The sequence below is a fragment of the Lissotriton helveticus genome, chromosome 4_1, assembly GCF_964261635.1.
Source record: "Lissotriton helveticus chromosome 4_1, aLisHel1.1, whole genome shotgun sequence".
In the NCBI taxonomy this organism is placed as follows: Eukaryota; Metazoa; Chordata; class Amphibia; order Caudata; family Salamandridae; genus Lissotriton; species Lissotriton helveticus.
The window spans coordinates 2068470121-2068494567 of NC_136063.1; the positions used below are offsets into that span (position 1 = coordinate 2068470121).

At 45.3% G+C, this 24447-nt stretch overlaps 1 protein-coding gene across 3 annotated transcripts in view; it reads left to right on the forward strand.

Annotated features, from left to right (window-relative positions):
• XIAP (X-linked inhibitor of apoptosis) overlaps positions 1-24447 on the forward strand; it is a 541325-nt gene that overhangs the window by 339229 nt on the left and 177649 nt on the right. For all 3 annotated transcript variants that reach the window (XM_078688748.1, XM_078688749.1, XM_078688747.1), the window contains one exon: positions 4160-4241. In XM_078688748.1, coding sequence (XP_078544874.1) covers positions 4160-4241 — 82 coding nt within the window. The remainder of the gene's footprint in view (positions 1-4159; positions 4242-24447) is intronic.

Genomic DNA, 24447 nt, shown 5'->3' on the forward strand with positions numbered 1-24447 from the left:
AAAAAGTAGCAAAAATAGGCTATGTACCAGTAAAATGCCAAGAACTGTGGAGAAAATGTTGGTTTTCTGATAAGTCTGCCTGTCCCTGAAAGCTTAGAAGATGGTGATTTAAGCACCACAATGCTTTTGTTGATACCATTTGCAGGGGAAAAACAGATGCTTTCTTCTGCAGTACTTCTCCCGCATTTTTACACAAAAATAAAAACCAAATCTAGCTGTATTGTGCATAATTTCTCGGTCCCCTCCCGGGGAATCCACAAACCCTGGGTACCTTTAAAATCTCCTTGATGTTGGAAGAAAAGGACGCACGTTTGGTGTGGATACTTTATGTGGACAAAATGTTACAGGGGCCTAAGCGCATCTACCCCAAACAGCCAAAAACAAGCATTTACAATGCAACGGTCTCGCCTTTGCAAAAGGTAGAGCTATTGGCATTGTAATTGACAACATTTTTATTTATGTGTGGATTTTGAAAATAGATAAATAAATGGCATTGTCATTTACAATGCCAATAGCTTAATCTCTCGCAAATGCGAGACCTATTGCATTTGCACCCACACAGAGCAACACACAGAGCCACATGCACCCACACACAGAAAGAACCACACACACAGAGAGACAGAACCACACACACACACAGAACCATACACACACACAGAACCATACACACAGACAGAACCACACACACAGACAGAACCACACACACAGACAGAACCCCACACACACAGAACCCCACACACACACAGACAGAACTCCCCACACACACAGACAGAACCCTACACACACACACAGACAGAACCCTACACACACACACAGACAGAACCCCACACACACACAGACAGAACCCCCCACACAAACGGGCAGAACCCCACACACACAGGCAGAACCCCACACACACAGGCAGAACCCCACACACACAGACCGAACCCCACACACATTCATTGTGGGACTTGACACCCATGGTCCACTGTTTTCCGGGGCCGGATCCTGCTGGTCACTTACCTGCATGCCCCTCTAGATCGCCCTCAGTACTCACAGCAGCACAGAAAGGTGGTGGCGCCGTGTTTACTTCAAGAAGCTGCTTCTTCTACAACACTTCCGTTCTGCCACGCCCACCCCCACTTCCGGTTTGGGAATGCTATGCTACTCCTGGGAGTACAGTCAGCAGGTCAGACTCAAATAAAGCAAAAACAACCCCCAATCCAACATGGCGCTTACCTCGAGTCTTCTGCTCTAAGGTCACCCTTGCCATTCTAAAATATTAGCCCCGTATTTTAGAACAGTCTTCTTCATTGAAGAGACTCTGCCGCTGTTTTACGGTCGCATGGTTTGCTTAGAAATTCACCCTGCGGAGATCGGCTCACTTTTAGGAGCCAAGTACCTCGCTCATAATGTGATTCATAAGAACTAAACAATAGGGACACTTTTATCCGTCATTCGTCGGCTCGCCCCTCCGTTGTCTTCTCCCCCAGGATTGCTCTCTCAGGCTCGGGTCGTTTCGGCACAGGCAAAGAAGGGAGGACAATGTCAGTGCCTCATACTGTAAGCGGTAGAGGGAAGGAAGTGAGTAAACACCCATCAAGTGCCGCCACAACCTTCCCAAAGCGGCGCTTAACCCGCACAGAGGGCGTTACCTGTAGAGATGAAGCTCTTCATCAGTGCGCAGCTCCAGGAACAGGGGTACTTCGCTCACGTTGGCGCTGCACGGGTGAGGAGCGAGGCAGCCCCTCCCGTCCCAAGCGCGGCTCTTCCTTCAGCTGCAGGCAGGTTCGTGGGTGTGAGGTCGGGTTGCCTGGCGACGTCTCGCACTTACTGGGCTTCAGCGTGTTTCCTCTTCCTGACTAGCCCCTCGTTGCCGGGCAACGCCCCTGCAGTTGCACCAATCCCAGCGCGGCCAATTGCTGACATCAGAAGTGCAGAACACGGAGATCCTGAGGCTCCCGGCCCGGATGTGGTGATTCCTGCAGTGATTGGAGAGAGTGAACATCGATGCGCCCTTGGAACAGCGAGTCGACAGCGTGTCTTGCTCATGCTCCCTGTACACGCCAGTAGGCTCTCTGATTGGCTGACAAGGTCCACCAATCACAAAGCATATTTGGTAGTTGCCAACCAATCAGAGAGCCGACTGGCCCGTGCAGACATCGTGAGCAAGACACTCCGTAGGGATCAAAGACTCGCCATCTGTTTTCATTCAGCAAAATTAACTCCTGGCGAAGGCACGGACAACGGGAGGGAGGGCGGGGGATAAACAAGGCACAACAACGGCACAATAACTAGGATTACATAAAAGATACAAACAGAAAAAATCAATCCGGCAACAAAAAAAGCCCAGAAAGGCATGACGACAAAAGGGGCGGGACTTAAAAAAAGACACGGAAACGCCCCTGAATCGCGTCCTGGCGGGGAAAGAGTGATTGACAACCAATCTCTTCCAATGGCTAGCCTCCATTTATGGAGCTAGCCAATGGAAGAGAGAGGCGGGACAAAGCCCCATACTGTAGGATCAAAAGATTTCGCCTGTGTGAGCACTGCTGCGCAGTGCTACGGCAAGGCAAAACCTAAAAAGCTTGGGAGGGGGGGGGGAGGGGGGATGCCTAGAAGTGAAAGGGTTGAAAATAACTATCAACACATTGCACTCAAAATATTATATGAAATACAATGGTAGTACATATGCAGGAAAGACGTAGAGATTACATCAGCGCCATGCAATCGATCGCCATTCAGGGTAAAAAAAAAAAACCACAAAACAAAAGAAGACTCGGGCTGCTGAGGAAGCTCTACCTGTTAACCAGACCATAAAAACGGAATCCCACTGGTGCGAGCACTAGAGGGATTTCTTCTCTTTAGTAGGAGGATGAAACTGTCACTTCTTGTGCACTTAAAGGTTAGTAAAGAGGTTGAATAAAACAGATGAAAACAGTCACATACAATTTTCTGAAGGCTTACCTTAAAGATGCATTATTGTGCTGAACATAAAGATAAAATTAAGATCCTGCTGGAAGGAGTTAGAAGATGAATAATCAACAATGGCAAAATAATATCTGAGAAAATCAGAAAAGTTAAAAAAGGAGATTTAAAAAGTTAAAACATTTTCAAGAATGATCAAGATGAAGAGAACATTGCAAAATTCAACTAGAGTTCAGAGAAATACGTAAATAGCTAGACAGTGTTGTATAAGACCACTGTGGACGCGCTCAATCTTAATGATATCAAAGATGTGGGACCTTTCTGGATGGTTAATAAATGCCATTATTAATCATGCACAGTTTCCTAACTGTTGACACCCAAATAAAGATGTATTTTTCAACATAATTTTCTGAACACAGGCACAAGATCTCAGAATAAAAACAGAATGTAAATGTAAAATAGTCCTCTGAAACTGAAAACTACTTTTACACGTAAGCTATCTTTTTCTTTCCATCCATGTTTACTGCCTCTGTAACACTGCAAAAGGGATCCCAAAAACTATTTTGATATGACTGGTGCTTCACCCTCATATACCCAAGAGTAAAACAAATAAGTAGCAGACTTTATTAGACTCTCTACCCGTGTTCCTGAAATACAAACCTACACCGATTCCACAAGTCGGATTGCATGGCACCCCCACCAAACACAGATACTTGCTTTCCTTCACCGTTCTCCCTCCGAATTTTGTATAATGAGGCAACAGTAGCAGCAGGTCACAAATTGTGTAGGTATCGTACACATACCTATTTTTAAAGTAAGTGATCCCAGTTCTGGGACTTCAGGCTGTTGTGTTCTATGTGGCCATAGTCATGAGTTTCCAGGAAGAAGTTAGTGCAACGAGTTAATCATGGACGATAGCAGGTACTGGGGAGTGGGACCCAGTGTTTCCCGAAAGCAGCAAGAATCCATAATACTTGCACAGCTTCACTTTTTTATCCTATCCAGGCACTGAAACTAGGCCATTAGTAACGCCACTTCTACTGTCCAGCAGCAAGATTTCGAAAGGTGGCCAGAGAAGGGAGAATAGTTTATTCTTATGTAATTCTTACTATTTTAACGCAACCTGAAATTGAACTGCTTGCAGATTAAATTACATCAAATTTGATTTACGTTTCTCCCTTATCCACTTCCGTTATACATTTTTTTTTAATGTTGTATCTTTTAATTATACACATTCATTTTGTCAACACAGATGCCAGTACCTAGTAGAGCAGAAGGGCCAGGACTATGTGAATAGCGTTCAGTTATGCAATGGAGCCCAAGAAGATATTGTGGTATGTTTTTCAGTGTTTTAAATGTACTGTTAATTTTTTACTCCATTCCTTAACGCATATTATTGTAGATCATGCTCTCAATAAATCTGTTATGTGTTTTTCTAATGGCTCTCAGTTATTCTACAGTTATCATGCTTACCTGGTTTGAAACTAGTTATTCTGTGCTCTGATATTAGTGTAACGAAAACGTAGATGCTGAAACTGTTGACAAGATAGTTACTAATTTGCCATCAGCTTTTGGTCTCCATGAACTCAAAGGAAACTGTCGAATGTGAGCAAGTAGACCTGTAAATGGTTTCTACAGAGATAATAGAGGCAACAAAATGCAGATGGCAGTCTGGTGCTGTCAACTACAACCTACCCTGCCTGCCGTAAGTGCAGACTCAATGGTGCATAGCCAATACTTTTCATATACCTTGCTGTCATATTAACAGCAGAGAGCATGAGATCTGTAAATATATATGTATATATTCAATGAAAAAAGCAGAGGTTAAAGTGGAGTTGTACGTGAGGAAGGTAGCGATAACTTTCAAAACAAATTTACTAAAAAAGCACTGCCATTTAATTCACCTGTTATGCGCAAATGCCATAAGTATAACTTGCATAGATGTTATGCACTGCTCATCACCTCACATATTACATCAATAATAACAATTGAATTCTATGGTGGTGCAGGTTCTAATTATGTCAGTTAAGTTTAACTGACGAATTTCTCTTGGTTTTTTTTGTGTTTAAGTTAATTTCATGGACCTGCGGATTCATTGTGAATCCTTGGACAATTAAGGGGTCTGCCAGTTATATTGCACAAATTCAGTATTAAAACAACAACACATTTAATACAGACATATGCTGTTGCAATTTCTATAAGTGCATCACTGCCTGTGTGTGATTGAGTGTATGAGTGACTATATGGTTGTGGGAGTGGCTGGGCGGGTGTGTGAGTAGGCATGTAAGTGTGTTTGTGGGTCTGTGAATGTGTGTGAGAGTGGTTGTGTGGGTGTGTAAGTGGATGTGTGAGTGGCTGTGTGGGTCTGTAAGTGGATGGATGTGTGTGTGAGTTGTATTATGGCTGTATGCGTGGTTGTGTGGGTATGTGAGTAGTGTTTGGATTTTTTTTCTTTTAAATTGGAGTCTGGATCAGCCCAGATCCGTGGAACCTCACGCAAAAACCTCATTTTTTTGTCGCCCCCGTCTAGACCGATCACAACGAATCTTTCCAGACACCACCTGAGATATATATATATTGTTTTCTTCACTGAAAAAACATAGGTTTCAGGGACGTTATAGTTAGTTGGAGATTTCACTCGCACAAAACCATACAAAATGTGTCCGTTTTAGTTAGTAGACCTAACTATAACTCGCACCCCCGCAATGCACTGCTGATGACTTCACATATTACATCACTCATGACATGCTCAGTGACATCACTGATGACATCACAAATGACATCACTGATGACATCATCCAGTGAATGTGTGTTTCTGTAAAGTATAAAAAGTTTATATATATATATATATATATATATATTCACTGAAAAAACCATAGGTTAGAGACCATATATAGTTAGGAATTAGCATTTAAAAAACCTTGAAAATTCACTGAAAAAACCATAGGTTATAGCCAATATATAGTTAGGAATTAGCATTTAAAAATCTTATTTTACTCACACAAAACCATTGAAATTCCATATATAGTTAGTTGCACTAACTATATATCGCGCACCCGCAATCCACTGCTGATGATGTCACATATTACATCATTCATGACATGGTCAGTGACATCACTGATGACATCTCAAATGACATCACTGATGACATCACTGATGATATCTCATTTGACATCAATGGTCACATCAATGATGATATCATTAATGTGACAATACAATGCATCTCCTCACACTTTAATATAACCTCTGTTACACCGAGTGTTAAATACAGAATATAATTTTTGAAACCATTGACACACCAATACTAGTTACTACATACGCACTCACTGATTCTTACGTCTACACACACATTCACTCATTCACCCATACAATCATTCATCTTTACAACACTATCATATGCACTCATACACCTATACAGACACTCACACTCTGCCACTCATCCATGGAGTTACTCACACACCTAGTCAGTCCTGTAAAGAATCAATCACACTTCCATTTTCTTGTCTATACAGTTAAACATAGAGCACCTTACATTTTCAAACATATACTAACACATACTTACTCTCTTATACAATCATTGATACAAGTACACATTGATCTGCACAGAGTCACACACCTCCCAGCCAGCCACACACACACTCAGTCTCCCATACAAATACTTGGACAATCAATCAATAACCCATATAGTTACTCATATAGCTACTGATCAACACATGCAGCAGTTTACAGAACAACAGACATAATGATGCACAAATTAAGACAGTTTAGTCACTAACCCATGCACTCAGTGAGACACATTTAATCACTCACTCATACAGTCAGTCATGCACCTACTAAATCCTTCGTCCAGACACTTATACATCCACTCATTCTTCAATATGTAAGACATATTTAAACTTTACAGAAACATAAAATCACTGGATGTTGTTATCAGTGATGTCATCAGTGATGTCATTTGAGATGTCATCAGTGATGTCACTGACCATGTCATGAATGATGTAATATGTGACATCATCAGCAGTGGATTGCGGGTGCGCGATATATAGTTAGTGCAACTAACTATATATGGAATTTCAATGGTTTTGTGTGAGTAAAATAAGGTTTTTTAAATGCTAATTCCTAACTATATATGGTCTATAACCTATGGTTTTTTCAGTGAATTTTCAAGGTTTTTTAACCCCTTCAGTGCTAATGACAAGGGTAACTCGTCATGGAGTTTCCATTGATTTCAATGGAAATTGCATTGAAATCCTCCACGAGCACTAGCATCCAAGTGGTTAAATGCTAATTCCTAACTATATATGGTCTCTAACCTATGGTTTTTTCAGTGAATTTCAATGTTTTTTTAATAGCAAATATCATAAGCTGTCGCATGTCAAGTACATGGTAAGTAAAAACATTTTCGTGTTTATGCACACTGATCTGCTTTGAATGCTGCCCCCCCCTCCCCCTCATTTCTATTAGGAGTACTCTCTCTTTGCAGATAGTGAAGGTTAGTTAACGCAGGCCTTTGCCCCCGTTGTAATCCGTCGTGCCTGCTTCTCTCTCCATTTGATTGATTGTTATCCAAGCATTTACTGTTTTCGAATTGGTTCTCTTTGGTTCATTCTCTATTTACAAACAAGCACAGAGTCGCAATACTCTGTTTAGTCTTTGCAGATAGTGAACAATCGTGTAAAAAAACAAAAGGAATCGAGCAAAATCAGTAGGCCACTAATGGGATCTCTTTTTGACCTCGCTAAAATAGAAACATTAGGAGCAACCCCTCATGAGAAATACGAAACTAGTGAGATGAACTGAGCTCCACACCATGATGGCTGCAAGACAGCTCGGCTCCGCCACCCACCCCGCCCAAAATAACGATAAACTCTATGCAAATATTACAAATATATACAACACACCAGCAAAGTAACAGGGTAAAACATTTTATTAAATAACTATTTACATAACTATTTTATACTTTTTGTTGCCCGATCCGGCTAGCTCAATCGATCGAGCATGAAACTCATGCACTCTGATAGTTCAAAGTTTTGAGGAGTGCTTGTAACACTGTCTGAAGCCTATTTGCACTTGCTACAGCTTCACTATTCTCAATGTAAGTGGGGGCTGTTTGAGGACGTGACTGCATTTGAAAACAATGTGATGCGGTGCCACCCTGAACCGCTTGACGGAGGCCCCCGAGGGACGGTGTGATGGTGCGGACTCGGAGGGGGCGCTTGGCTCCGGCCCCCTCCCCTAGTCGTGTTGCCCTGGTGTGGCCTGAGATCGCCCCCGACATAGGTGGCCGGCTCCCGGGGTCAAGCGGAACGTTTTGCCTTTTGGTGACTCTTCCATTCTTGACCTTGTCCCACAATCCGTTTCACCTAAAGACACGCTGTAGTGGGGCGCCCCTTTACCGTTTCAGTTGCCATTCCGCCCGCTTTTGCTACACTGTGCCTCTTCCGCTATTCAGCTGTTTACCGCCCGCTCTTTCGACTACAGCGTCTCGCTCACCATGTACTTGAGTTGCTCCCGCTCTTGCTGTGCAGCGATAGGCGGCTGCCACAGGACTCTCAAAATGGCGGCCGGCTCTTCAGATTTGGGCGTGGTCCACTAAAATGGCCCTGTGACACCTTGGAACTCGGACGCTTGTCTGCTAGAGCTTGGGCTCCATTCTCGAAAGCGTCCCCTCAGCCTTGAAGATTCTACAAAAGTCTTGGGGGCCCCCGACTCCCGCAGGCTTCTGGTGGGGAGCGGCTGCCATGATTGCTCGTGGAATGGCCACGACGGAGCTACGAGATGGTGGTGCTCTCATGCTGACGCCAGCTTCAGTCTGAAACATCCATAAACACTGTAGACTACCAATTCGATCAGTTCCGGTAGCGCCCCAACGTGACCCGGTAGAGAAGAACTTGCCCTCCCCTCTTTGACTGATGGTTCTTGTTGCCTGTCCCTTCTGTTGTCATTTAACAGAACTATTTAGCCTGCTGAAAGGGGTTGTGTTCCAACCGCTGGTTGGTGGAGACATTTTGACTATATTCTGGACCTGCGTTGTCGCGTAATGCGTCATATGACGCGCCGCGTTAGCGCATCCGGAAGTGCTCCGGTGCGCGAAGCGCAGCTTCCCGGAAGCGATCCGGGGCGCAGCGCGTAACGTAAGCATAACAGGTCATGTGACTTGTTAATAAAACTTTTCACTGGTTCATTTTACTTTTCTTATTCTAATGATGAAAGGCTTGGTCATATGACCTAAAAATTACGCTTTTTATTACTTTCGAACATTATTTTTTCTTAAACATATGTTATAATGTTCCAGGCTAATGTAATTTCCCGGAAAATTTACAACTGTCCTGCAAGTAAAATATATTCCTTTTTCGAGAAAAAGGGCGTTTCTTCGTCCCATGACGGAGCCGTTGAGCAAAAGAGGCTCGGCCTGCTGTCTTAGTCGCCGATACGCCTGAATATCAGATTCTTATCGATCACTTTATGTTGCAGGAGTAGAAAACACAACAGCCCTTGACCATTTATCTTTACTGCGTTCCTGCGTATTATACCTTTTACCCTTCATGTAATTGGACTGCTTTATTTCACTTGCCTTTTACTGATTCTAAAACAGTGACTATTATTAAAAACTTTACCAATGTAAATACTACTACCATGTTTTCTTTTAAAAACCTTTATTGTGAAAATGTCAGTATACAAATACGGGCCTATAACCACGTGGGCCGGCCACGGAGCAAACTGTAATCGTATATGATGAGTAGACATTTACACTGTAGAGGAACGTAACGGGCGGGCCATTAGGTTGCAAGAACTAAGGTGTCTAACAGTTGCGGAATCGGTGGACGTACATTTTATAATTAAAATACGACAGGGCCAGTTACAATAAAATTATCTAGATATACATTTGCGGGCAAGTACCATGGGTGACGTTAATTCGAACTTTCAATAGTACAGTAATCAATAACACATCAGAACTTAATATCAATAGGAATGTCGAAATATTCAATCAATTCTCGTCCCCGCCCGCCATGTGCTTCAAAACTGCATACGTATCTCGTGATATCAAGGTTCTGCAACCAGTACACAACAAGGAGTTACGAGTCCCATTTATTCCGGCGCCATTTTGGGCGAGGACGGGCAGGTCCAGGATATAGTCAAAATGTCTCCACCAACCATCGACTATGATGATGTTCATATGCTGTATTTATTAGAGTAACACTCATCTGTCCACATGAAATTAATTTGCCACAATCTAAACATGTCATTTTAATCTTTCCAAAGTTATTCTAAATATTTGGGACCGTTTCCCTTGCCTCTGATGCTATCAGTGCCACTTCTTTGGTGAATGTACTGGCAGGTCGGGGGTTCTCCTCCAAATCTCTTTTGTGCAGCACTATAATTAATCGGTGCCACCTCTCCATATGACGATGCATGGTATAGTTACCATAACTATATTTTTTTTCGGTTCCTCTGGAGAGTACATCGTGGCAGATGAGGCAGGTAACGTACCGGGCATTTACCTTTTTTGCATGTAGACGAAAGGAAAACAAATTCGAGCGTCCGAGTTCTAAGGTGTCCCAGGGCCATTTTAGTGGACCAGGCCCAAATCCAAAGAACAGGCCGCCATTTTGAGAGTCCTGTTGCAGCCGCCTGTCGCTGTAGCATCAAGAGCGGCCGAAACTCAGCTGAATGGCAACTTAAACGGTAAAGGGGCGCCCCACTACAGCAGACGAGCCTCCACCTGGGGAGGCCCGTTCACGCCGCCTCCCCCCCCCCCCTTCGGGCACCCCACGCCGTTATTCGGAGCAGCATTGTAGGATGGCCACACCAGTGCGGCAACTTGCTAGACACCACCTCGGTGCCAACCGAATCTCAACGCCTTGTGGTGTCTTCCATTCCGAAAACATTGTTGTGCTGCCTTCGGCCTATTCGCCGCAAGTGCGCACGCAACTCAGCTGCATAGCGAGTGAAACACCAAGGGGCGCCCCACTGCAGCCGAGGAACCTTCATCTTGGGGGCGACGCACAGCATCACATTGCTTTCCAATGCAGTCAGATCCTCAAACAACCCCCACTGACTGACGCGAACTCACAGGCCAACGGAGCGCCCCACGCCGACTTTCGGCGCAGCATTGTAGGATGGCCACACCAGTGCGGCAACTTGCTGGACCCCACCTCGGTGCCATCCGGATCTTGGCGCGTTGCGCTGCCTTTGGCCCTATTCGCACATCGGTCCGCTACTGACGCCACCTCACAGGCCAACGGCGCGCCCCACGCCGACTTTCGGCGCAGCATTGTAGGATGGCCACACCAGTGCGGCAACTTGCTGGACACCACCTCGGTGCCATCCGGATCTTGGCGCGTTCTGCTGCCTTCGGCCTATTCGCACATCAATCCGCTACTGACGCCGCCTCACAGGCCAACGGGGCACCCCACGCCGACTTTCGGCGCAGCATTGTAGGATGGCCACACCAGTGCGGCAACTTGCTGGACCCCACCTCGGTGCCATCCGGATCTTGGCGCGTTGTGCTGCCTTCGGCCTATTCGCACATCGGTCTGCTACTGACGCGAACTCACAGGCCAACGGGGCGCCCCACGCCGACTTTCGGCGCAGCATTGTAGGATGGCCACACCAGTGCGGCAACTTGCTGGACACCACCTCGGTGCCATCCGGATCTTTGCGCGTTGTGCTGCCTTCGGCCTATTCGCACATCGGTCCGCTACTGACGCCGCCTCACGTGCCAATGGATTTTCTACGCTTTTTATACCCTATGCCGCATAACAGGTCATGTGACTTGTTTATAAAACTTTTCATTGGTTCATTTTACTTTTGGTTTCCTAATGATGGAAGGCTTGATCATATGACCTAAAAATAACACTTTTCATTGGATGAAAACTTTTTTTTTTTCCAAACGATGAAAGCCCCACCTTGTTTCTGGATGTTTCAGACTGAAGCTGGCGTCAGCATGAAAGCACCACCATCTCGTGGCTCCGTCGTGGTCATTCCGCGAGCAATCATGGCAGCCGCTCCCCACCGGAAGCCTGCAGGAGTCGGGGGCCCCCAAGACTTTTATAGAATCCTCAAGGCTGAGGGGATGCTTTCGAGAATGGGGTCCAAGACCTAGCAGACAAGCGTCCGATTTCCAAGGTGTCCCAGGAAAGAGCCTGCCGCCATTTTGAGAGTCCTGTGGCAGCCGCCTATCGCTGCACCGCAAGAGTGGGCGCAACTCAGCTGAATGGCGGATTTTGTCACAGTGTACCAAAAGCGGGCGGAATGGCAACTGAAACGGTAAAGGGCGCCCCACTACAGCAAGCGAGCCTCCACCGTTCACGCCGCCTCACCAAACACCCCCCGGGGCGCCCCACGCCGTTATTCGGAGCAGCATTGTAGGATACCAAAACCAGTGCGGCAACTTACTTGACATCACCTGGGTGCCATCCACATCTCAGCGCGTTCTGCTGCCTTGGGACTATTCGCACAACAGACCGCTACTGACGAGCCACCCCCCGGGACGCCCCACGCCGTTATTCGGAGCAGCATTGTAGGATACCCAAAACCAGTGCGGCACCCAGGCAACATCACCTGGGTGCCATCCAGAACTCAGCACGTTGTGCTGCCTTGGAACTATTCGCACAAAACACAGCTACTGACCATTGTAGCTTCTTTTTTCCTAAAAATGTTTAAATGTTTTTACTGTTTTTGTTGCGTTGTATATATTTATAAGTTATTAAAGTTTTATAATCCTACTACTTTGTTGGAGTGCTATATATTTTTAATGTGACACATAATTGTAAAAACTTTGATGTACAAAGAGGCATCCCTGGAATCTTCCGCTTCAGGCTCGGTCCCCTCCCCAATCACAATACAGGATGGTTTTCAGATAGTAGGAACGCGTGTGGTGTGGCGGATCTCATCGGGTGGGGGCCTTGATCTACTGTAACTCCTTTGAAGAGGCGTGATTCTTTACAGCTGGGGCCATAAACTACATCTGCAGGGCTACCTGATAGCCTGGGACTGGCCTGGACAATCGGACACAGAGGAAGAGGAGTGTCAGAGGGTGCGGTAGTGAATAGGGCGAAAGGGAGGTGTCGGGCGGGCACAGGGTGTGATTCTCAGGGAAGAGCAGCGCAGATGGGGGGAGGTTTATTGCCCATGCATAAGACAGAGAGCGGGGGTGACCAGTGCCTGGGGGAGATGCTTGCGAGGGTGGGGAGCCATGCTAAGGATCGACAGCGTGCAGAGAGTGGGTCTGGTCAAGGCATCTAAAATGGCTGCCGTGCACGACAAAAGTGTGGCATTTGAAAAAAGGCAAGATGGCGCAGACAATGTTTATCAACACTTCCTGATTTCCTTCGAATCGAACGTTAACAGACGTTATCTCTCCCACACTACCGGTCCCCCTGGGCTTAAACGCCGAGATGGTAGGGACTGCATCCCGTGGACATAGGCCGAGACGTCACTCAGCAGAAAAAAAAGAAAAAAAAAAGTCTATAAACATACAATAAGTTAAAAGTCAATCATTCTTGTTTCCTTGTAGTACGCTCACCAGTCCGCTTCCCGTTACGCGAACCGGGCGCACCCCACCAAAAAAAAACGTTTTTTTTTTTTTTTGCCCCGCGGAGCCCTTTTAAAGCCTCCACATCAAACCTAGGGGGTCAGGGAGGATCTACTATGCCCCCTTATGGTCATTTGCCCCTTCGCTTTGGCCTCCTCTTGTCTCTCGATCCTACCGAGAGACAAGATGGCGGCCGCTCCGTACTGTTTGGAATGTTTACAGACACCGGAGAGCCAATCAGCTTCGCTTCGCAAAGCTCCGTAACGCGAAAAGTACGCGAAACGGAGCGCTACCCGGGACGCTGTCACAGATATATATCTTTTTTTGAACGTTAATTTCTCAAAATCCACTGCAGCACATATATTGAGACCCAGCAAAGGCACATCGGGCTACCGGTCCCTACAATTTTGCCAAGTTTCATGCAAATCCATTCAGCCGTTCGATTTTTTTTTTTTTTTTTGCCCCGCGGGGCCCTTTTAAAACCTCCACATCAAACCTAGGGGGTCAGGGAGGATCTACTATGCCCCCTTATGGTCATTTGCCCCTTCGCTTTGGCCTCCTCTTGTCTCTCGATCCTACCGAGAGACAAGATGGCGGCCGCTACGGACTGTTTGGAATGTTTACAGACGCCGGAGAACCAATCAGCTTCGCTTCGCAAAGCTCCGTAACGCGAAAAGTACGCGAAGCGGAGCGCTGCCCGGAGCGCTGTTACAGATATATATCTTTTTTTGAACGTTAATTTCTCAAAATCCACTGGAGCACATATATTAAGACCTAGCAAAGGCACATCGGGCTACCAGTCCCTACAATTTTGCCAAGTTTTGTGCAAATCCATTCAGCCATTCGGGCTAAAAGTGAGGCCAACCGCCCTATGGAAATTAACATGGGAAAAACGCGTTTTGGGACCCCCCTTTTTTCTCGGCCCCCCCTTGACGAACCCCCCCCCCAATTTTCAGGGGTTGCTCAGAAACAAAATGTTCCATTTTCCAGAAAATTTCAGCCAATTCCGTCCACAAACGCCAAAGTTATTAGACATAGAATTTTCAAAAATCCCATAGTGAAAAAATCCTAACTATATATACCTACTGGCGACCGCCAGTAGGTAATATATATATATATATGCACACACACACACACACACACACCAAGGTGTATTGAAGTATGAGTGGGTGTTTGAGTGTCTGAATGGATGATTTAGTAGGTGTGTGACTGACTGTATAAGTGAGCGATTAAATGTGTCTTACTGAATGCATGGGTTAGTTACTAAACTGTGAATGTCTTTATTAGTCTGTTAGTTGGTGTGGAAGCGGCTGCATGGCTTGGTGAGTAGCTACCTGAGTGTCTATATGGGTTATTTATTGGTTGTCTGAGTATCTGTATGGGTGCCTGAGTGTCTTTGTGGGTGGGTGGGTCTATGTGTGACTCTGTGCATAGATATGTGAGTGGTTGTTTCACTGGCTAGGTTCAAGAGTGCATATGGAAACAGCTTTATGGGTGGGCGAGTGTGTGTATGGGTGTTGGTGAGTGAATGGATGTCTCAGTGGTGATTGTGTGAGTAACTACTTCTGTTTTAAAGCAGTATATGTGAGTGTTGAAGTATATAAATGACTGTGAGAATGAGTGATTGCAAGAATATCTGTATGGATGAGTGTGTGTTTCTATGAGTGATTGTTTAAGAGAGTAAGTATATGTTAGTATCTGTATAAATAAGTGCGGTGGCGTGTGTATGACTGTATAAGCAAGGAAATGGATATGTGATAGTTTCTTTGCATGACTGACATGGTGTATGAGTAACTCCTTGGGTGAGTGGCAGTGTGTGTGTCTATATGGGTGTATGAGTGGAAATATCAGTGGCTGTATAGATCTATGAGTGTGTGTATGAGTGACTGTATGGGTTAGTGGGTGGATGTGTGTGTAGACATATGAATCACTGAGCAGGTATGTACTAACTGCTATTTGTCTGTCTATGGTTTCGATATTGGTGGTCTGTATTTTAGAGTGGGTGTATGAAAGGTTTTATTAGCGTATGAGGAGGTGCATCAGATCACGTGGGTGATGTCATAAGTGATGTCATCAGTGATGTCATCAGTGATGTCACTGAGCACGTCATAAGTGATGTAATATGTGACGTCATCAGCAGTGCAATGTGGGGGCACGAGTTATAGTTAGGTCTACTAACTATAACGGCCGAATTTCTATGGTTTTGTACGAGTGAAAGTTCCAACTAACTATAACGTCCCCGTTTTATCAGTGAATTTTTTTAAAAATGTATTTATTTTTTTAAATATTTTTATTCACAGCCACATTTGTTTACATATTTTCCTCCTCCCCTAAAGCCCCCCCCCCCGCTCTCCCCTTGGGACGGACAGGTAGACATACTACACATTAACGTCATGAGCCTTACATTATGTTTGTCATACTTGTATAGTCATTATAGAGAATTTTCAGGATATATTCCCGGCATCACAGAAAGCGAACTAAAATAAAAACATAAATACATTACAGCATTGATAATAAGTTAGTTTTATGAGTCCCGCCAGTGCGTAAGAGGAGTCCAGATTTTCATACCCCTTTTGCGCCGCTGTCTGCCTTTCCGCTTATAGATGGCTATCTCGATATTATGCACCGCTAAAAGCCTGGCTAGCCACTGTTGAAAAGAGGGTGGTAGCGGGTCAAGCCAGGCGGTGGCTAGGCATAACCGCAGAACAGCCATAGCAACAAATATAAAATCGTGACCATTCCCGAGGTTATCTGGATCTTCCGCCCCAAGTACCATTGCCTCATTTGACAGAGCAACCTCTCTGTGAAGAACAGAAGTTAAGAACCTCCCTATATCTTGTATCAAAGGTCTTAACACCGGGCAAGAGACAAAGATATAAATGGAATAGGCTTTAAATAAATTGCATCTCGGGCAGCAGGTCCCCTTCCCGGTTCCCCATTTTGCGATCTTGTCGGGTGTATAGTAAAGAATTTTTGTAAAATTGTGCCTGAAGTTTAGTAGAAATAAGAATAGTTTGGGCTAGCTGATAGGTATATAAAAATCCTTCATTTGAGATCTCAAGTTTACTTTGCCACTTCATTGCCGTTTTATCTAGATCATCCGGGAACATGCCAACAATGACACATAAACTCCACCTATAGAGTGTTTCTTAGAATGTATAATTGTCTCTACTAAGGTAGATTCTTCCCCAAGTGTCCTAGCCCCAGGTTTATGAGTTAAAAAGTCCCTGATTTGGAGATATTTAAAAAAATCCCGCCATTCTAAGCCAAATTCTTCCTTCAGCGCACCAAAATATTTAATCCACTGTGTGGTATACAAGTCCCCTAATTGTTTTATTCCTAAGTTATACCATTTGTTTACATAACTATCCTTGACGATCATTAGTGGAAGAATTGGATTGTTCAATACCGGAGTATAATGTGAGATTTGTCCTATTCCTAATATTTTCTTTACAGCCTTCCATACCTTAATACAGCTATAGAGAGTCTTACAGTTGACCTTTTTATGATAGCTGTCTCCAAAAATAGCCATAGCTGGAATTCCCCACAAGTAGCTGAAAGATTGAAACGGTATGTTCCTCGGTGTTTTTCCCATCTTGCAATAATTCCTTACTGTAAAGTAATACATATGACCAGTAATATCTATTTAAGTTGGGAAGAGCTAGCCCACCTCTGTCCTTAGGAAGGGTAATATATTTATATGCCCGACGGGGTTGTGCATATGACCATATAAATCTAGAAAAGGTGCGTTCCATTACTGTAAACCACTGATTAGAAAATTCTAGACAGACTAAATAAGTATAGTAATTTAGGAAAACACACCATTTTAATTGCATTTGCTCTTCCGATAATGGACAGGTGGAGATTGTCTAAACGTCGTAGATCCTTTTGTATTGAGTTCAGCATTGGCTTAACATTAATGTCCACCACTTCCTCCAGATTTGAGGAGATTGTGCCACCCAAGTATGTCGCTTGCTTCACCACTCTAGGATCATCCATCACAATTTTTTGATTTAAAACAATTTGTGTCTTCCCTTGATTTAGCGCGTAACCGGAAACCAGCCCAAATTTCTTGGCCTCGATGGTCAGCATTGCTACTGCGGGGTCTGTGGTAACTATAGCAATATCATCAGCGTATGCTAATGTTTTTGTAGCATACTCCTGTGACATGATGGGTACTATGTTGTTATTTTTCTCCAGGTAGTGAATAAAAGAATCTATATATATTGCAAAGAGCAGTGGCGAGCATGGGCACCCCTGGCGAGTTCCCCTGGAGATAGCAATTTCCTTAGTCGTGCTTCCATTAACAAATACAACATCCCTAGGATTAATATAAATTTTTTGTCTCGCCTGAATGAACCTAGTTAGAAATCCCATCATCGCCATTGCTTTCCAGAGAAACTGCCAGGCGACCCTATCAAAAGCCTTCTCTGCATCCAGAAGGATCAGGGCCATAGGGTCTCCTGTAGTTTCTGTTCCGTCAAAAAGCGTGATAACCCTCTGGATATGATTTATCGTTGACCTTCCAGGAACAAAGCCATGTTGGCTTTTGGCAATTACTTTATGTATTATAGGTGCTATTTGGTTTGCCAAGATTTTTGAATATATTTTGGAATCAGCGTTTATAAGGGTTATGGGGCGATATGACCCTAGGTGTTCTGGGGGTTTCCCCTTTTTAGCGAAAATCACAATTTTGGCCCTGGACCAGGAACTGGGCGGTTGCCCCCCGGAGAAGATATGGATAATCAAGTCCTTTAGGATATGCTTTATTTGGTCTATAAATGTGCCATAGAACTCCGAAGGGATACTAAAGGGATACAAGAGCCTCCCTTTAGGGAGGCTCTTGGCAGCTTTCAGTACCTCTTCCTTACTAGGAGCTTTCTCTAGTGCCTGCTACGTGTTTACCTCAAGGCTTCCACCTTCACAGTTCTCTAGGTATCTTTCAATTTCGGTCATATCCCCACTGCCATTTTCCGTATATAGTTCTTTATAAAACCTCCAAAAGGCTTCCCTAATCAGTTCTGGATCTTTTAGCTGTCCTGCCGCTGGATCTATAATCTCCCTAATTAAATTAGCATTAACCTGTTGTTACATTCGCACCGCCAATTGATGACCCACTTGTTCATTAACTTCGTATATTAGTTCCTTTCGTGCCGTGGCTTTCTGGATTGCCTTATCTCTAAACATATTAGGGATCGCTGCTTTGGCACCTGCTACTTGGGCTAAGGTGTTTGAGATATCCCCAGTTGTGTCCCCGTTGCTAGTGGTGCTAACGAGTTCTACTTCTGCTAACATAAGCTCATCCTGCAACCTCCGTATCTCTTCTTTTTCCTGCCTGTTTGACCTAAGTGAGTTTAACATAGTCTCACCCCGGACCCCGGCTTTCAGGGTGTCCCACACAATCTCTATTGAAGTGCTATCAATATTTTCAGCTAGGAACTTGGGGATCCAATCTTTCATATGGAGACAATACTGAGGGTCATTCAGCAGCGCTTTTTCGAATGTCCAGAGAGTAGGCTCTGATTTAGCCGATCTAATAGTTAACGTACAAAAGAGGGGATTATGATCAGATAGTACCCGGGGCATTTTTACAGTTTGGCAATTCTTAATAGTGAGTTTGAGAGTAAAATATAATCAATTCTGGCATGCATGCGGTGTGGATTTGAATAAAAGGTGTAGCCTAAGTCACTGGTGTTGGTGTTGGAAGTCTGCCAGCTATCCACAAGTCCATGTACAAGACACAGATCCTTGAGAGAGCGAAATACTTTGGGTTTTCGTCCTTTATAGACCCAGTCATCCTTCAAGGACCAGTCGGCCGGGAGGTTTATATTGAAGTCCCCACAGACCATCACCGTAAGAGGCCAGTGTGAAAGTTCATTAGAAACTTCATCAAAGACCCCAGGGTCATCTGTATTGCTCCCATAGATAGCACAAATTGTCATTTTTTGCCCTGTTTGGTAGCTGCATTCAGTGATAGCACAGCGGCCAAACTTATCAGTTTTAGAATTACTAAACACAAACCCACTCCCTTAGCCAGAATAGCAACCTCCCGTATCTTAGCCCATTGTGAAGTAGCACACACTAATTTGTACCCTAGTGTATTTAACAGCTGACTCTGTGACCCTTCAATATGCGTCTCCTGCATTCATACGACATTAGCTCCCCAGTTTTGTAAACCAATTGCAACGGTTTGCCTCTTTTTGAGATCGTTCAGCCACATATATTCAGAGATAGTATTTTTGTCCAAGCCATGTTACTAGTAGAAAAGTGCCATAGTTTTTAACCCGGACCTTCAGGTTTCCTGTGATCCCTATGTGTATTTCCCTATTAATTTTTGGCATAAATTTTGCTAACCTGTCCGTCCGCCCCATCCCCCCCCCACGACCCCCAACCCCCCACCTACATTGGAGGTTACCTGGCTGCGTCGCCAGGGGTGTAGCGTCCGTCCGAAAGTCCCTCCGTGCATCCCCTAAGCCCTCCCCGCATGTGTCAAAATTTCCATAGAAAAAATTATTGGCTATACGTAATAATGCGTCTAGTTACTTGTAGCCCTATAATCATATTTACCATTTCTAACTTTAAATAGCTTTAGAGCCTTAATAGTATATCTCGCAGGGTGAAAAAATAGAGTAAGTTAAGAGTAGAGCATGGAAAAGAGAAAAAAAAACAACAACAAAAAAAGTAAGAGTTCATATATCCACTTCATTTGCCATAGTCCCATATTAGCATCACACTAGTATTACCCATTTTTCTGAGCTGCGATTTCCTCAAGATAAGCCCTAGCTTGTATCTCAGAGATAAAACTTCGGGTAGTCCAATTAAAGATAACCTTCAGCCTAGCTGGATTCCGCAGATACACAGTAGCCCCCAGTTTCTGCAAGGGATCAAAGAGCTGTCTTAATTTCCACCTTCGCTCGACCGTGGCGTGAGCGAAATCTGGACGAGTAAAGAAAGTGAACCCTTCAAAAGATTTTTTACTGTTTGGTCTTGCTAGGTCGAACAGGGCTTCTCGAAGCAGGAAATTGCCAAAGAACACCATCGTAGCCCGTGGATGTTGTTGTGAAGCCTGTGCTCGTTTGTTAAGGAACAGAGGGAATCGATGGGCCCTTTGTACTTCTCTGTCCCAGTCCCAGTCCTTCAATTCGGAAAAGATTTCCTTAAGAAGGGAGATCACGAACTTCCCAGAAATCTAAGATTATTCCGTCTCTGCCGGTTTTCTTGCCCTTCCAATTTCCACAGAAAGTCCTTAACAGTGCCTTCATGTTCCTCGCTGGATCTTTTGAGCTTGCTGACATCTTCCTCGAGTTGATCCGTCCTCACCTCACTGAAGCCATGCGGTCCGCAATTTCAGCACAAGTCTTTCCCACCTTCCGGACAGCCCCCTGTAGCTTTTTAGCGGCTAGGCGGGATCTTCGGCTATCGATTTTAACCTCAGCTTGGAAGCTCTTGATGGAGTGTAAGATATCCGCTAGAGCAGGTTCTTGGGTGGGCTTCTGTCGTGGATTTCCACTGGCAGCAGAATTCCCCAGATTAGAATGAGGTGACTCAGAATTGGGAAGAACCGTGAGCGTTGTTTCCTCGTAGTCCCATTTTAGGTCAGTGTTTTCATCGCTGTTGGAGGAGTTGCTTCCCTTGGATTTACGCCGTCTCCGGTGACTCCTTCTCCTGATTTTCTTGTTAGACCGCCTGTTTTTTGAGGGATCGGTATTTGAACTGCTATACCACTTGCCTCCATCCTCACCCCCACTGGAGGCCGAGACGCTGATATCTGAGAGTTCCGAGTCCTCAGTCAAAGAGTAAAATGTATCCAGAGTTTCAGGTGTCTTCGGCTCACAGATAAAATTCAAATGATATGAGTTGCAGGGATCAGGAGGTGCAGACCCAGGGATTAGGCTTCCATTCTGGATGTTGCTCAGGCTATTAGAGGGATTTGGATTTGCACCCACCCACTCAATCGGCCCTCCTGCCTGTTGACTTATGAGGATATTATCTGTGGTCTCTGAGTCATTGGTGAGGGGGGGCGCCGTTTTAGTGTCCTTTAGTGATGGTGATAACAATGGGGAAGATACACAAGTTTCACTGGCCTTTTTATTCCCCCGCTCAAAGTCTTTGCTGCAGGCTCTTTCTTGCGGTTTTCCTCTGCCCGGGGGCCATTTCCCCTTCCTACATTCATTCCTTGATTAGGCGCAGCAAAACTTGTAGTTATTAATGGCTGCGTACTGTTAGGGTTTTTAGTGAGGCGCACATTGCCCTTTTTAGAAGATCTAGATTTATTAGCCTCGGGCTCTGTATCATCAATGGTCTTAGTTTCCTCTTTTTTTTTCCCTTTCTCTCCAACTTTTGGCCTTGCACCCAGGGCTCAGTTTTTTTCCCTCGTGGCAGATTTGTAATGGAGCCTCCCTGAGATGAGTTGGTAATGGTGCCTCCCTGAGAGGAAGAACTGGGATCAGATTTAATCTTCCCTCCGCGCCCCCCTTACCCGTCATATCGATTCACCCGGCGCTGAGAAGTAGAAGCGCTATCTTGCAGCTGGCGCTTGCCCTCCGTGTCAGCCTGTGAAGGAATGTCGATCTGAACGTCCTCTCCGTGCTTCGCCTACATCGCGAGGCCGGCTCTGGGATCGGGCGGGGGTTGCGCAGGGCGGCAGGGGATCAGGGGAGACAGAAAGACGCGAGGCTCTTTGCGGCGAGGAATCCAGCACTCCTCTAACCACCAAGCGTCCCGGGTGCTAGTGAAGAATATCAGCGTCATCCCATGGGCTCTTCAATGGACCGTGGGCCGCTACAATGTTGCCAGGTTAGTCGAGACATTAACCGCGCACTTCATGCGGGGATGCTGAGAGGGGCTACACTCCGGCACACCTCAGCCGGACGCCATCTTGCCTCCCTCTGCGTTGGTCTTCAAAGTAACAAAAATCTTTTTCAGTGCATTTCTAAGGTTGTTTAAATTCTAATTTCTAACTATAACGTCCCTGAAGTGTGTTTTTTTCAGTGAATTTCAAAGGGGTTTTAAATGCTAATTGTGAATTTCTAAAGTTTTTTAAATACTAATTTCTAACTATGCATACAAAGGTAGGACATGTGAAGAAAGAGAAAGAAAAGCGCAGAAAGAAGCAAGACAAATGCAGAAAGAGGCAACTTGAAGTCCAGAAAGCCAAAGAAAAGTGCAGGAAGAAGAAGAGATGTGTAGAAAGAACCAACAGAGGAGCAGAAAGTCCTCCTGTGCTCCCAACTTTTTACTGATGGGTACTGGTGGTAGCTGACTCTGACTAACCAGGCCTAGAGCCAGTGCTATGCGAAAAGATACTTCGAATATAGTGAAAACACCTACATACTTTAGGGAACACTATGGGTTGGGGTACTCCTGTGATTAGCATGACCTCCTCTGTATCTGCCATTAGTTAATGCCTGGGTCATTGCATGAGTAGTGACTGGATGTTTAGAGTGCTACAAGGAGAGTGCTTGGTGATTTTATAAGTGCTTGAGTTTTGGCGCAGTGATTGGATAAGCACATAGGATTGGCTGGGTGATTGGAGGACTGCGTAGATAGTAACAGGGGGATTACAAGACTGAATAGGTAGTCCTCAAGGTATTTCAGCAGTGCATGTGTTAGTGACTGGGTCATTGCATGAGTACATGGGTACTGTGTGGATAATTAGAGTACTGCAAGGAGAGTTTGTGGTGAATTTATAAGTTTTTGGGTATTGGAGGAGTGTTTGGATTAGTACCTAGTAGTGGCTGGGTGACTGGAGGAGTGCACAAGGAGTGACAGTGTGATTCCGGGACTGCATGGGTACTACCTGGGGAATTGAATGAACAAATGAGAAGTGTGTAAGTGGGTACAGAACTGTATGGGTAGGGCATGTGGGATTGTAACAGTGATTAGTTGGTGCCTGGATCATTGCATGAGTACACAGCTACTGATTGAAAGATTAGAATACTGAAAGGAGAGTTCCTGAGTGAATTAATTCCCCAGCTTAAAACTCCCCACAGGGCATGTTTGCACACATGTCACATCAGGCCTGCCCCCCTCCCTTCACCACAGTGCAAAGGCGCCACGTAACTCGTTTGAAGTTGGGGGATTAGGTCCCCTTAAATCCTGAGGGTTCCTGGGGCCAACTAGCCCACCAAGTATCTCCAGTAAGTGCCACAGAGCTGCATTGCAGAGAGGTGTAAAAAGGGGCGTGGCCTCGGACCACCTCTCTGCAACGCAGCCCTGTGGCGTTTACTGGAGATGTACATACCTGGTGGGCTAGTTGGCTCCCAGGGACCCTCAGGATTGAAGGGGAATTAATTCCCCACCTTAAAATGTGCCACGGGCGTGTTGCACAGTGGTGCAGGGAGGGGGTGGGGCCTCAGGCGATTTGCCGGTTCTTTATTTTCGTTTTTATTTTTCCTTTTTTGGGAGGGTGGCTGCGTGGCCCCGCCCTTTCCTTGGCCACTTTTCACCCCGGGAACCCCATCCCCGAGGCCTTGCACCCTTTTAAACAAGCATTGGCATAGCCAGTAGGTCTCGCCTTTGGGACCTTATAAGTTTGAGTTTGAGTTTAAAATATTTGTAGAGCGCACGTATACCTGGCGGTTTCATGGCGCTGTAAAGTACTGGGCCCACGAGGGAGGGGAGGTCAGGGAGGAGGGGGGAGTAGGACGAATATGATGGGAAGGCCTGTGAGAAGAGCAAAGTTTTAAGCGCCTTGCGGAAATGCAGGTATTGAGTGGGAGATCTAAGGTGGGCGGGGAGAGAGTTCCAAAAGGCAGGGGCAAGTGTGGAAAATTTGGTGCCCCCCCACTTTTTGCGCCTAAAGCGGGGAACTGTCAGCAATTGTTGAGAGGATGAGCGTAGATCCCTGACGGGGGCGTAGGCTTTGATTACCGAGGAGATGAACGCAGGAGCTGCGCTGGCCCGAGCTTGGAAGGTGATACATCCGATCTTGAACTTAACTCGTTCTCGAATAGGGAGCCAGTGCAGGGACTTCAAGAGTGGAGTGACATGGTGGAATTTGG